Source organism: Pan paniscus, chromosome 20 (assembly GCF_029289425.2).
Source record: "Pan paniscus chromosome 20, NHGRI_mPanPan1-v2.0_pri, whole genome shotgun sequence".
In the NCBI taxonomy this organism is placed as follows: domain Eukaryota; kingdom Metazoa; phylum Chordata; class Mammalia; order Primates; family Hominidae; genus Pan; species Pan paniscus.
Window position 1 is genome coordinate 64,821,556 of NC_073269.2, and position 15,059 is coordinate 64,836,614.

Genomic DNA, 15,059 nt, shown 5'->3' on the forward strand with positions numbered 1-15,059 from the left:
CTCCTCAGACAGGATGCTCCCCACACACACTCTGCTTCCCTCCTCAGACAGGATTCTCCCCACACACACTCTGCTTCCCTCCTCAGACAGGATGCTCCCCCCACACACCCTGCTTCCCTCCTCAGACACGATGCTCCCCATACAGACCCTGCTTCCCTCCTCAGACAGGATTCTCCCCACACACCCTGCTTCCCTCCTCAGACAGGATTCTCCCCACACACGCCCTGCTACCCTCCTGAGACAGGATTCTCCCCACACACACCCTGCTTCCCTCCTCAGACAGGATGCTCCCCACACAGACCCTGGTTCCCTCCTCAGACAGGATGCTCCCCACACACACTCTGCTTCCCTCCTCAGACAGGATTCTCCCCACACACACCCTGCTTCCCTCCTCAGACGGGATTCTCCCCACACAGGCCCTGCTTCCCTCCTCAGACAGGATACTGCTCACACACGCCCTGGTTCCCTCCTCAGACAGGATTCTCCCCACACAGACCCTGCTTCCCTCCTCAGACAGGATTCTCCCCACACAGACCCTGCTTCCCTCCTCAGACAGGATTCTCCCCACACACACCCTGCTTCCCTCCTCAGACAGGATTCTCCCCACACAGACCCTGCTTCCCTCCTCAGACAGGATTCTCCCCACACACACCCTGCTTCCCTCCTCAGACAGGATTCTCCCCACACAGACCCTGCTTCCCTCCTCAGACAGGATTCTCCCCACACAGACCCTGCTTCCCTCCTCAGACAGGATTCTCCCCACACAGACCCTGCTTCCCTCCTCAGACACGATTCTCCCCACACACACCCTGCTTCCCTCCTCAGACACGATGCTCCCCACACACACCCTGCTTCCCTCCTCAGACAGGATTCTCCCCACACACACCCTGCTTCCCTCCTCAGACACGATGCTCCCCCCACACACCCTGCTTCCCTCCTCAGACAGGATTCTCCCCACACACCCTGCTTCCCTCCTCAGACAGGATTCTCCCCACACACACCCTGCTTCCCTCCTCAGACACGATGCTCCCCCCACACACCCTGCTTCCCTCCTCAGACAGGATTCTCCCCACACACCCTGCTTCCCTCCTCAGACGGGATTCTGCTCACACATGCCCTGCTTCCCTCCTCAGACAGGATTCTCCCCACACAGAACCTGCTTCCCTCCTCAGACAGGATTCTCCCCACACACACCCTGCTTCCCTCCTCTGACAGGATTCTCCCCACACAGACCCTGCTTCCCTCCTCAGACACGATGCTCCCCACACAGACCCTGCTTCCCTCCTCAGACACGATGCTCCCCACACACCCTGCTTCCCTCCTCAGACAGGATTCTCCCCACACACACCCTGCTTCCCTCCTCAGACAGGATTCTCCCCACACAGACCCTGCTTCCCTCCTCAGACAGGATTCTCCCCACACACACCCTGCTTCCCTCCTCAGACACGATGCTCCCCACACAGACCATGCTTCCCTCCTCAGACACGATGCTCCCCACACACCCTGCTTCCCTCCTCAGACAGGATTCTCCGCACACACACCCTGCTTCCCTCCTCAGACAGGATTCTCCCCACACAGACCCTGCTTCCCTCCTCAGACAGGATTCTCCCCACACACACCCTGCTTCCCTCCTCAGACAGGATTCTCCCCGCACACACCCTGCTTCCCTCCTCAGACAGGATTCTCCCCACACAGACCCTGCTTCCCTCCTCAGACACGATGCTCCCCACACACCCTGCTTCCCTCCTCAGACGGGATTCTCCCCACACACCCTGCTTCCCTCCTCAGACACGATGCTCCCCACACACCCTGCTTCCCTCCTCAGACAGGATTCTCCCCATACAGACCCTGCTTCCCTCCTCAGACACGATGCTCCCCCCACACACCCTGCTTCCCTCCTCAGACAGGATTCTCCCCACACACCCTGCTTCCCTCCTCAGACAGGATTCTCCCCCCACACACCCTGCTTCCCTCCTCAGACAGGATTCTCCCCACACACACCCTGCTTCCCTCCTCAGACAGGATTCTCCCCCCACACACCCTGCTTCCCTCCTCAGACAGGATTCTCCCCCCACACACCCTGCTTCCCTCCTCAGACAGGATTCTCCTCATACAGACCCTGCTTCCCTCCTCAGACACGATGCTCCCCCCACACACCCTGCTTCCCTCCTCAGACAGGATTCTCCCCACGCACCCTGCTTCCCTCCTCAGACAGGAGTCTCCCCCCACACACCCTGCTTCCCTCCTCAGACAGGATTCTCCCCACACACACCCTGCTTCCCTCCTCACACAGGATTCTCCCCCCACACACCCTGCTTCACTCCTCAGACAGGATGCTCCTCATACAGACCCTGCTTCCCTCCTCAGACACGATGCTCCCCACACACCCTGCTTCCCTCCTCAGACAGGATTCTCCTCATACAGACCCTGCTTCCCTCCTCAGACACGATGCTCCCCACACACCCTGCTTCCCTCCTCAGACAGGATTCTCCTCATACAGACCGTGCTTCCCTCCTCAGACACGATGCTCCCCCCACACACCCTGCTTCCCTCCTCAGACAGGATTCTCCCCACACACCCTGCTTCCCTCCTCAGACAGGAGTCTCCCCCCACACACCCTGCTTCCCTCCTCAGACAGGATTCTCCCCACACACACCCTGCTTCCCTCCTCACACAGGATTCTCCCCCCACACACCCTGCTTCACTCCTCAGACAGGATGCTCCTCACACACACCCTGCTTCCCTCCTCAGACAGGATTCTCCCCACACACACCCTGCTTCCCTCCTCAGACAGGATTCTCCCCCCACACACCCTGCTTCCCTCCTCAGACAGGATGCTCCCCACACACACCCTGCTTCCCTCCTCAGACACGATGCTCCCCATACAGACCCTGCTTCCCTCCTCAGACAGGATTGTCCCCACAGACACCCTGCTTCCCTCCTCAGACAGGATTCTCCCCACACACGCCCTGCTTCCCTCCTGAGACAGGATTCTCCCCACACACACCCTGCTTCCCTCCTCAGACAGGATGCTCCCCACACAGACCCTGGTTCCCTCCTCAGACACGTTGCTCCCCATACAGACCCTGCTTCCCTCCTCAGACAGGATTCTCCCCACAGACACCCTGCTTCCCTCCTCAGACAGGATTCTCCCCACACACGCCCTGTTTCCCTCCTGAGACAGGATTCTCCCCACACACACCCTGCTTCCCTCCTCAGACAGGATGCTCCCCACACAGACCCTGGTTCCCTCCTCAGACAGGATGCTCCCCACACACACTCTGCTTCCCTCCTCAGACAGGATTCTCCCCACACACACCCTGCTTCCCTCCTCAGACGGGATTCTCCCCACACAGGCCCTGCTTCCCTCCTCAGACAGGATTCTGCTCACACACGCCCTGGTTCCCTCCTCAGACAGGATTCTCCCCACACAGACCCTGCTTCCCTCCTCAGACAGGATTCTCCCCACACAGACCCTGCTTCCCTCCTCAGACAGGATTCTCCCCACACACACCCTGCTTCCCTCCTCAGACAGGATTCTCCCCACACAGACCCTGCTTCCCTCCTCAGACAGGATTCTCCCCACACACACCCTGCTTCCCTCCTCAGACAGGATTCTCCCCACACAGACCCTGCTTCCCTCCTCAGACAGGATTCTCCCCACACAGACCCTGCTTCCCTCCTCAGACAGGATTCTCCCCACACAGACCCTGCTTCCCTCCTCAGACACGATTCTCCCCACACACACCCTGCTTCCCTCCTCAGACACGATGCTCCCCCCACACACCCTGCTTCCCTCCTCAGACAGGATTGTCCCCACACACCCTGCTTCCCTCCTCAGACAGGATTCTCCCCACACACACCCTGCTTCCCTCCTCAGACACGATGCTCCCCCCACACACCCTGCTTCGCTCCTCAGACAGGATTCTCCCCACACACCCTGCTTCCCTCCTCAGACGGGATTCTCCCCACACAGGCCCTGCTTCCCTCCTCAGACAGGATTCTGCTCACACATGCCCTGCTTCCCTCCTCAGACAGGATTCTCCCCACACAGAACCTGCTTCCCTCCTCAGACAGGATTCTCCCCACACACACCCTGCTTCCCTCCTCTGACAGGATTCTCCCCACACAGACCCTGCTTCCCTCCTCAGACAGGGCTCCCCTCCCCACACAGACCCTCTTTCCCTCAGACAGGATTTTCCCCACACACACCCTATTTTCCTCCTCAGACAGGATTCTCCCCACACACACCCTACTTCCCTCCTCAGACAGGATTCTCCCCACACACACCCTGCTTCCCTCCTCAGACAGGATTCTCCCCACACAGACCCTGCTTCCCTCCTCAGACAGGATTCTCCCCACACACACCCTGCTTCCCTCCTCAGACAGGATTCTCCCCACACAGACCCTGCTTCCCTCCTCAGACAGGATTCTCCCCACACAGACCCTGCTTCCCTCCTCAGACAGGATTCTCCCCACACAGACCCTGCTTCCCTCCTCAGACAGGATTCTCCCCACACAGACCCTGGTTCCCTCCTCAGACAGAATTCTCCCCACACAGACCCTGCTTCCCTCAGACAGGATTCTCCCCACACAGACCCTGGTTCCCTCCTCAGACAGGATTCTCCCCCTACACACCCTGCTTCCCTCCTCAGACAGGATTCTCCCCACACACACCCTGCTTCCCTCCTCATACAGGATTTTCCCCACACACACCCTGCTTCCCTCGTCAGACAGGATTCTCCCCACACAGACCCTGCTTCCCTCCTCAGACACGATGCTCCCCACACACACCCTGCTTCCCTCCTCAGACAGGATTCTCCCCACACACACCCTGCTTCCCTCCTCAGACACGATGCTCCCCCCACACACCCTGCTTCCCTCCTCAGACAGGATTCTCCCCACACACCCTACTTCCCCCCTCAGACAGGATTCTCCCCACACACACCCTGCTTCCCTCCTCAGACAGGATTCTCCCCACACACCCTGCTTCCCTCCTCAGACACGATTCTCCCCACACACACCCTGCTTCCCTCCTCAGACAGGATTCTCCCCACACACCCTGCTTCCCTCCTCAGACACGATGCTCCCCACACACACCCTGCTTCCCTCCTCAGACAGGATTCTCCACACACACACCCTGCTTCCCTCCTCAGACAGGATTCTCCCCACACAGACCCTGCTTCCCTCCTCAGACAGGATTCTCCCCACACAGACCCTGCTTCCCTCCTCAGACAGGATTCTCCCCACACAGACCCTGCTTCCCTCCTCAGACAGGATTGTCCACACACACACCCTGCTTCCCTCCTCAGACAGGATTCTCCCCACACAGACCCTGCTTCCCTCCTCAGACAGGATTGTCCACACACACACCCTGCTTCCCTCCTCAGACAGGGTTCCCCTCCCCACACAGACCCTCTTTCCCTCAGACAGGATTTTCCCCACACACACCCTATTTTCCTCCTCAGACAGGATTCTCCCCACACAGACCCTGCTTCCCTCAGACAGGATTCTCCCCACACAGTCCCTGCTTCCCTCAGACAGGATTCTCCCCACACAGGCCCTGCTTCCCTCCTCAGGCAGGATTCTCCCCACACAGAACCTGCTTCCCTCCTCAGACAGGATTCTACCCACACAGACCCTGGTTCCCTCCTCATACAGGATTTTCCCCACACACACCCTGCTTCCCTCCTCAGACAGGATTCTCCCCACACAGACCCTGCTTCCCTCCTCAGACAGGATTCTCCCCACACACACCCTGCTTCCCTCCTCAGACAGGGTTCCCCTCCCCACACAGACCCTCTTTCCCTCAGACAGGATTTTCCCCACACACACCCTATTTTCCTCCTCAGACAGGATTCTCCCCACACAGACCCTGCTTCCCTCCTCAGACACGATGCTCCCCACACACACCCTGCTTCCCTCCTCAGACAGGATTCTCCACACACACACCCTGCTTCCCTCCTCAGACAGGATTCTCCCCACACAGACCCTGCTTCCCTCCTCAGACAGGATTCTCCACACACACACCCTGCTTCCCTCCTCAGACAGGATTCTCCCCACACAGGCCCTGCTTCCCTCCTCAGGCAGGATTCTCCCCACACAGAACCTGCTTCACTCCTCAGACAGGATTCTCCCCACACACACCCTGCTTCCCTCCTCAGACAGGATTCTCCCCACACAGACCCTGCTTCCCTCCTCAGACAGGATTCTCCCCACACACACCCTGCTTCCCTCCTCAGACAGGGTTCCCCTCCCCACACAGACCCTCTTTCCCTCAGACAGGATTTTCCCCACACACACCCTATTTTCCTCCTCAGACAGGATTCTCCCCACACAGACCCTGCTTCCCTCCTCAGACACGATGCTCCCCACACACACCCTGCTTCCCTCCTCAGACAGGATTCTCCACACACACACCCTGCTTCCCTCCTCAGACAGGATTCTCCCCACACAGACCCTGCTTCCCTCCTCAGACAGGATTCTCCACACACACACCCTGCTTCCCTCCTCAGACAGGATTCTCCCCACACAGGCCCTGCTTCCCTCCTCAGGCAGGATTCTCCCCACACACACCCTGCTTCCCTCCTCAGACAGGATTCTCCCCACACAGAACCTGCTTCCCTCCTCAGACAGGATTCTACCCACACAGACCCTGGTTCCCTCCTCAGACAGGATTCTCCCCACACACCCTGCTTCCCTCCTCAGACAGGATTCTCCCCACACAGACCCTGCTTCCCTCCTCAGACAGGATGCTCCCCACACACACCCTGCTTCCCTCCTCAGACACGATTCTCCCCACACATACCCTGCTTCCCTCCTCAGACTGGGTTCCCCTCTGCACACAGACCCTCTCTCCCTCAGACAGGATTTACCCTACTTCCCTCCTCAGACAGGATTCTCCCCCATGGACCTGCTTCCTTCCCTCCTTGGGATTCCCCACTGTTGAGGTTCAGTTTCCCCATCTGGGAAAGCATCAAAGTCAGGGTAGCTGCTGACGAAAACATGGGGAGGGGATGCCTTGGGGGGCTGGGTGGGATTTCACAGACTCATTGCTCTTTAGCCTCTTGTGATTTATATATATGTGTATATATATATATATATATATTTTTTTTTTTGGATGGGGGGTTGGGGGGCCCGGCGTGGTGGCTCACACCTGTAATTCCAGCACTTTGGGAGGCCAAAGTGGGTCTATCACCTGAGGTCGGGAGTTCGAGACCAGCCTGGCCAACGTGGTGAAACCCCGTCTCTATTAAAAATACAAAAATTAGCCGGGCGTGATGGCGGGCCCCTGTAATCCCAGCTACTCGGGAGGCCGAGGCAGAAGAATTGCTTGAACACGGGAGGCGGAGGTTGCAGCGAGCCGAGATCGTGCCACTGCACTCCAGCCTGGGCAACAGAGCAAAACTCCATCTCAAAACAAACACAAAAACCTTTCTCTCTTCTTTTGAGATGGAGTTTCACTCTTTTCTCCCAGGCTGTAGTGCAATGGCACGATGTCGGCTCACTGCAACCTCCGCCTCCTGGGTTCAAGCGATTCTCCTGCCTCAGCCTCCCGAGTAGCTGGGATTACAGGCGCCTGCCACCACGCCCGGCTACTTTTTGTACTTTTAGTAGAGACGGGGTTTCACCACGTTGGCCAGGCTGCTCTCGAACTCCTGACTTAAGATCCAACCGCCTCGACCTCCCAAAGTGCTGGAATTACAGGCGTGAGCCGCCGCTCCCGGCCACATTTTTCCCCATCTGTGGTCTAGGCTGGCGTGCAGTGGCACAATCCCGGCTCACTGCTGCCTCGGCCTCCTGGGCTAAACGGAGCCTCCCGACTCGCCTAACAAAGTGGTGGGATTACAGGTATGAGCCACGGCGCCCGGCTGTGATCTACATTTGATTCAGTCAAGTTTCTGTGTTTCTCAAGTTTAACTATAGCGTGGTTAAAATCCAAAAGTCAGCACCCGCGCTCACACAGGAGCTTCCTCCCTCCTGGGATGGAGACTCTCCTCCCCTCTCCCTGGACACAGCCCTTCGGTCGGCCTTGGCCCCGCCTACTTCTCCATCGGCCCTGCCCCCTATCCCGAACTCTTAGTGACGCAGAGGCTGGAGACGACTCTACGCCGGCGAAGAGACGCGGGTTGAGGAAGAGGGACGGATTGCCCATGCGCTTGGGCGCACAGCGGCCCGCTTCTGTGTGGTCTGGAGGTGGAGCTGAGAGGGGAATCACACTCTATAAAGGTGCGCATACCCCACTGGCGGATTAAATTGCGGCAGTGACGTCACAGAGGCCCCGCCCCGCCCCCACAAGAGCCCCCCCCGACGTGGGGTTGGCGGTGGTGGAAGGACTAGGAGTTGGCGCGTGCGTACTGGCGGCCTCTCCCGCACCGACCGGCCTGGGCCCCGCCCCCGGGCGTGAGGCGCCCAATGCGCGTGCGCGGCGGCGTCGGCGCCAGTTATTTCTGTCCCGCCCCCCAGCCTCGGCTCTTTCTGCGAGCGGGCGCGCGGGCGAGCGGTTGTGCTTGTGCTTGTGGCGCGTGGTGCGGGTTTCGGCGGCGGCTGAGGAAGAAGCGCGGGCGGCGCCTTCGGGAGGCGAGCAGGCAGCAGTTGGCCGTGCCGTAGCAGCGTCCCGCGCGCGGCGGGCAGCGGCCCAGGAGGCGCGTGGCGGCGCTCGGCCTCGCGGCGGCGGCGGCGGCAGCGGCCCAGCAGTTGGCGGCGAGCGCCTCTGCGCCTGCGCGGCGGGCCCCGCGCCCCTCCTCCCCCCCTGGGCGCCCCCGGCGGCGTGTGAATGGCGGCCTCCGCGGCGGCAGCCTCGGCAGCAGCGGCCTCGGCCGCCTCTGGCAGCCCGGGCCCGGGCGAGGGCTCCGCTGGCGGCGAAAAGCGCTCCACCGCCCCTTCGGCCGCAGCCTCGGCCTCTGCCTCAGCCGCGGCGTCGTCGCCCGCGGGGGGCGGCGCCGAGGCGCTGGAGCTGCTGGAGCACTGCGGCGTGTGCAGAGAGCGCCTGCGACCCGAGAGGGAGCCCCGCCTGCTGCCCTGTTTGCACTCGGCCTGTAGTGCCTGCTTAGGGCCCGCGGCGCCCGCCGCCGCCAACAGCTCGGGGGACGGCGGGGCGGCGGGCGACGGCACCGGTAAGTACGAAGTGGTCGGTGCCACCCCTCCCCCTACTCTCTGCCTTTGATTCCGACTGGGTGCAGAGATGAGGATGCCACCTGGGCAAGAGGATGGGGGCCCGGACAGGGCACGGGAAATACTTTTTGGGTCCTGCATAGGAACGTGGGTTTGTGCTGGCCGCTGAGATGGGACATCTGACTAAAGTTGGAGAAAAGAAGGCTCGGGGAGGGGAGGGGCTGGCTCGCTGCGGGATAATGGTCGGGGGCCCACCCAGCAGGGGAATGGTGGGGGCCATAACCTGGGTGGGAACTTGTAACAGTCTCCCACATCCCTGCTTCTCGAAGTGGTGGACTGTCCCGTGTGCAAGCAACAGTGCTTCTCCAAAGACATCGTGGAGAATTATTTCATGCGTGATAGTGGCAGCAAGGCTGCCACCGACGCCCAGGATGCGAACCAGGTGCGTCCTATCTCAGCAACCACAAGGAGGTTTCTGGGGAGGGGGCATCTGCCCAGGAGGAGCTTGGCACCAGCTCCAGGCTGTTACTCCACTTTCCCAAGGCTCTGGGTGGGCTGCCTAGGTTGGGTCAAGGGACCAATCTTAATCTCCGGTTGTATTTTCTGGGATGTAAACGTGGATCTATCAAGTTGTCTTGCCTTCTCTGACCCTGCCTTTGTCTGGCAGTGCTGCACTAGCTGTGAGGATAATGCCCCAGCCACCAGCTACTGTGTGGAGTGCTCGGAGCCTCTGTGTGAGACCTGTGTAGAGGCGCACCAGCGGGTGAAGTACACCAAGGACCATACTGTGCGCTCTACTGGTACATGAGGCTGAGGGGGGCTGTTGGAGTTGTTCTCCCGTGTGTGCCCTCAGTTGCTTTTATAATGTTGGTTGCATCTGGTGGATGGGTCCTAGAGTTCTCTAGGGGGTGCCGCCCGAAGGGCCCGAGGGCAGAACTCCAGAAGCAGAAAAACTGGGGTTGTGGTGTGTAGTCTCTAGGGCCTAGGTGGGAGAGGGTGGGAAGGGGAAATAGGGGAGACCTTAATGTGCTGCAGGGAGGTACAAAGGGTTTGAGAAGGCTTATCAGGGAGTTGTCAGTCCTGGTGGTGAAGGGCTCAGCATATGCAAACAGGGAAAGGCATGGTGTGAAGGGCTTTCTGGGTTTGTGGTTCTCTGGCACACATCTGGTATAAGATGCTGCTAGGGAAAGTAGACTTTGTGGATCCATGGATTATAAGTGATGATGATTTTTGGAAGTGTTTTAGCTTTTGAGTTGGCAGAGACTTACCCAAAGTTTGGTTTGGCATTTCCAGCTTTTCACAGACACACGCTAGCTTTGGTTTGGAAGGAGCTTGAGAGTCTTTTGAGTCTAGCCAAGTTTTGGGGCCAGAATCCTACCATGAGTGGCCTTTTGGTAGCCATACTGTGATTCTTCCCATCCCAGAGGACAGCATTGGTGGAAGATAGCGGGAAGGTGGTGGCTGTGGGGCCTGAGCAGCCAGGAGGGATAGGCAGGGGCTGCAGGGTGTCCTACATTCCAGACGTCCCAGGCAAAGGTCAGGGTGTAGGAATGAGTGGCATTGGGGAAGTCAGTTTCCCCAATGAGCCCTGATGCTACATATTTTGGATTTGGTTGGTATGTTGGACCAGTGTGTTTGATCAGTTTTCTAATGGGGAAACAGGCTTTGGAGGTTATTAATGGGTTGGTCTTTGGGTGGGATTATGCTGAGCACCAAGATTCTGCTCTAGAGGGGGTGTGACCACCATTCTGAGGGTCCTGGTTTGACATTTCATCTCTCCCAGTATGAGAACCTCTACAAGGTTTCCTCTGGGCCCTTGGATTGTAAGAGACCCTGGTGTTCTCTTGTCAGGGAAGAGGGAGGAAGTTAACCATGAAAGGAGAAGAAAAGGAATCCAGGGTGGTGTGTAGGCAGAATTCTGAGTATGTCCACTTGGAGAAGTGTTCAGTAAAGGGAACAGTGTGGGGAAGGGTCAGCGGGGATGGGGGGTGGGGTGGGGTGGTCCTCTTTTTCTAGACGCTGTTATCCTTACCCTTACATTGTTGTTACTTCTAGAAGCTAGAAGAAAGGGATGTGTTTCTCAGCTATGTTGGGGCAGAGGATTCTGGGAGCAAGGAGTTGGGCTTGCAGGCCTGTGTTCTTCCCTGGCCACACCCTCTACATCTTCCCAATAAATGGCCCAGTGTCACAGAACAGGCCGGAAATGAGGCCCCAACTCATTCTGCTTCCTGAGTTGGGGGTGGTGAAGGGCAAGGTCCAGCCTTATGATTCCCACTCCCCAGGGCCAGCCAAGTCTCGGGATGGTGAACGTACTGTCTATTGCAACGTACACAAGCATGAACCCCTTGTGCTGTTTTGTGAGAGCTGTGATACTCTCACCTGCCGAGACTGCCAGCTCAATGCCCACAAGGACCACCAGTGAGTCCCAAGGCATAGTGGTTGGGTGGGTGGGTGCCACCCCTTCCCTAGCTTAGTGCTCAGGAACACATCTGTCTGCTCTCAGGTACCAGTTCTTAGAGGATGCAGTGAGGAACCAGCGCAAGCTCCTGGCCTCACTGGTGAAGCGCCTTGGGGACAAACATGCAACATTGCAGAAGAGCACCAAGGAGGTTCGCAGCTCGTAAGTGTGGGTTCTGGGGCTGTGGGGGTGGCCCAGGGCAGCAAGACCCTACCTATCCTGATCTGCTCTGTCCCCTAGAATCCGCCAGGTGTCTGACGTACAGAAGCGTGTGCAAGTGGATGTCAAGATGGCCATCCTGCAGATCATGAAGGAGCTGAATAAGCGGGGCCGTGTGCTGGTCAACGATGCCCAGGTAAGCCTTGTGCCGGTGAGAAGGGTCCCTGAGCCCCCTCTGCTGATTGATGATGCTGTCTGGGGTGAGGAGTGATCCTGGTATTCTTCTGCCTTCTCTGCTTACCTCATACACCTTCCATCTGCAGAAGGTGACTGAGGGGCAGCAGGAGCGCCTGGAGCGGCAGCACTGGACCATGACCAAGATCCAGAAGCACCAGGAGCACATTCTGCGCTTTGCCTCTTGGGCTCTGGAGAGTGACAACAACACAGCCCTTCTGCTTTCTAAGAAGTTGGTGTGTACTGGTGGGCTCCTGGCTGGTGGGTTCCAGGCAGGTGGTTCCCAATACCTCAAATCCCTATTTGTTGTTGGTGTGCTCATTCTTTCCTCCCTTTCACTCCCAACCAGATCTACTTCCAGCTGCACCGGGCCCTCAAGATGATTGTGGATCCCGTGGAGCCACATGGCGAGATGAAGTTTCAGTGGGACCTCAATGCCTGGACCAAGAGTGCTGAGGCCTTTGGTGGGTCCCCAGCTTTACCTCACTCTGTTATTACCCCACGTGCTGCACCTACTTACGTTTCTCTCTTCTTTGTGCAGGCAAGATTGTGGCAGAGCGTCCTGGCACTAACTCAACAGGCCCTGCACCCATGGCCCCTCCAAGAGCCCCAGGGCCCCTGAGCAAGCAGGGCTCTGGCAGCAGCCAGGTGAGCAGGAGAGAGGACCCAGGAAGGGGTGGGCAGGGAATGGGGTCCAGTAGCAGGAGAGAGGACCCAGGCAGGGGTGGGCAGGGAATGGGGTCCAGTAGGGTTCCTGTCCCACTGAGGCAGAGGGTTCTGCTTTGTTCACAGCCCATGGAGGTGCAGGAAGGCTATGGCTTTGGGTCAGGTGAGTGGGTCTGCCTAGTGGGTGGGGAAGGGCCCCAGTGCTGTTTCTACCCCAACCTGCCAGTCGTCTTTCTCCATTTTCTAAGGAGATGATCCCTACTCAAGTGCAGAGCCCCATGTGTCAGGTGTGAAACGGTAAGTATGGCACCTCCCCTGGGGGTGGAGGTGGATGGAGGTTGGGGGTGTACTCATGCCAGGTTGCTGCATCTACAGGTCCCGCTCAGGTGAGGGCGAGGTGAGCGGCCTTATGCGCAAGGTGCCACGAGTGAGCCTTGAACGCCTGGACCTGGACCTCACAGCTGACAGCCAGCCACCCGTCTTCAAGGTCTTCCCAGGCAGTACCACTGAGGACTACAACCTTATTGTTATTGAACGTGGCGCTGCCGCTGCAGCTACCGGCCAGCCAGGGACTGCGCCTGCAGGAACCCCTGGTGCCCCACCCCTGGCTGGCATGGCCATTGTCAAGGTAAGCCTGTCCCAAGGAACTATAGCTGTAGGATGAAGCCTGTAGTCCAGGTCTGGACCCTGTTGAACACCCCTCATCACCACCTTGCAGGAGGAGGAGACGGAGGCTGCCATTGGAGCCCCTCCTACTGCCACTGAGGGCCCTGAGACCAAACCTGTGCTTATGGCTCTTGCGGAGGGTCCTGGTGCTGAGGGTCCCCGCCTGGCCTCACCTAGTGGCAGCACCAGCTCAGGGCTGGAGGTGGTGGCTCCTGAGGGTACCTCAGCCCCAGGTGGTGGCCCAGGAACCCTGGATGACAGTGCCACCATTTGCCGTGTCTGCCAGAAGCCAGGCGATCTGGTCATGTGCAACCAGTGTGAGTTTTGTTTCCACCTGGACTGTCACCTGCCGGCCCTGCAGGATGTACCAGGGTGAGTGTAAGGCTGGTGGGGGTCTAGTCTGGGTGTTGGGCTGTCTGGACAGGATCATGTGCAGACCCTTATTTTCTTCACCCTAGGGAGGAGTGGAGCTGCTCACTCTGCCATGTGCTCCCTGACCTGAAGGAGGAGGATGGCAGCCTCAGCCTGGATGGTGCAGACAGCACTGGCGTGGTGGCCAAGCTCTCACCAGCCAACCAGCGGGTGAGGGCTGGGGTTACTTAGGTGGGGTTGCCCAGAGAGGCTTTATAGGTGTTGCCCAGAGCTGTGACATCCCTTACAATGTTTGTAGAAATGTGAGCGTGTACTGCTGGCCCTATTCTGTCATGAACCCTGCCGCCCCCTGCATCAGCTGGCTACCGACTCCACCTTCTCCCTGGTGAGTCCTAGGATGGGAAAGGGGAAGGGGGTGGTGGCTGCTGGGTCTCGCCCTCAACCTGTGCATGTATATGTGTGTCTTTGTATGTGTATGTGTCATCTCTGCCTGCAGGACCAGCCCGGTGGCACCCTGGATCTGACCCTGATCCGTGCCCGCCTCCAGGAGAAGTTGTCACCTCCCTACAGCTCCCCACAGGAGTTTGCCCAGGATGTGGGCCGCATGTTCAAGCAATTCAACAAGTTAACTGAGGTGAGCCAGTGGAATGGAGAGGCTGTGGGCAGGGGGAGATGTGAAGGAAAGAACTAGGACCCATTCATCCACTGCATTCCTGCTTGGCTCAGGACAAGGCAGACGTGCAGTCCATCATCGGCTTGCAGCGCTTCTTCGAGACGCGCATGAACGAGGCCTTCGGTGACACCAAGTTCTCTGCTGTGCTGGTGGAGCCCCCGCCGATGAGCCTGCCTGGTGCTGGCCTGAGTTCCCAGGAGCTGTCTGGTGGCCCTGGTGATGGCCCCTGAGGCTGGAGCCCCCATGGCCAGCCCAGCCTGGCTCTGTTCTCTGTCCTGTCACCCCATCCCCACTCCCCTGGTGGCCTGACTCCCACTCCCTGGTGGCCCCATCCCCCAGTTCCTCACGATATGGTTTTTACTTCTGTGGATTTAATAAAAACTTCACCAGTTCCTCAGGCGTTGGCTGGTTGGGGGACTGTGGTCCTGGGCCTGGTTTATTGACTGTGTCTACTAGTCAGCCTTATCAAGCACTGGTGGCACAAGGGAGGGGGGTCTTGTCCTCCACCTATCGAAGCCCATGTGTATGGATGCCTAGGGAGTGGGGAAGACTGCCTCCTTGCCCTTTCTGGGTATGGGAGGGTCACCCAGGGCAAAGGATGTACACACTAGAGGCTTGTTGGGTACCCTGTGGGATACCGGGTAGGTGTGACCTGCAGCCCTGTGTAGGCAGGGTTAGCCCCAGGTGTAGCACAGCCACTCTATTGAATGCTTCCTA

At 58.8% G+C, this 15,059-nt stretch overlaps 1 protein-coding gene across 1 annotated transcript; it reads left to right on the forward strand.

The window, feature by feature from the left end:
• The first annotated feature begins 8,080 nt into the window (after positions 1-8,080).
• Positions 8,081-14,734, forward strand: TRIM28 (tripartite motif containing 28). Its single transcript, XM_034944768.3, has 17 exons — positions 8,081-9,116; positions 9,444-9,556; positions 9,782-9,914; positions 11,397-11,532; positions 11,618-11,734; positions 11,813-11,927; positions 12,055-12,201; positions 12,315-12,429; positions 12,507-12,613; positions 12,758-12,794; positions 12,880-12,928; positions 13,007-13,259; positions 13,350-13,669; positions 13,756-13,879; positions 13,968-14,054; positions 14,166-14,303; positions 14,396-14,734. Exons 1-17 carry the CDS (start codon positions 8,777-8,779, stop codon positions 14,570-14,572), a joined length of 2,508 nt encoding a protein of 835 aa, XP_034800659.1. The 5' UTR covers positions 8,081-8,776; the 3' UTR covers positions 14,573-14,734.
• The last annotated feature ends 325 nt before the right edge of the window (positions 14,735-15,059 follow it).

What these genes read in the sequence shown, in the direction of transcription:
- TRIM28 (XM_034944768.3), top strand. Translation starts at nt 8,777, where the DNA reads ATGGCGGCCTCCGCGGCGGCAGCCTCGGCAGCAGCGGCCTCGGCCGCC. An exon ending in CCATACTGTGCGCTCTACTG is followed by an intron (nt 9,915 to 11,396) that starts GTACATGAGGCT and finishes CCCACTCCCCAG; the next exon opens with GGCCAGCCAAGTCTCGGGAT. An exon ending in GCCCTGCAGGATGTACCAGG is followed by an intron (nt 13,670 to 13,755) that starts GTGAGTGTAAGG and finishes TCTTCACCCTAG; the next exon opens with GGAGGAGTGGAGCTGCTCAC.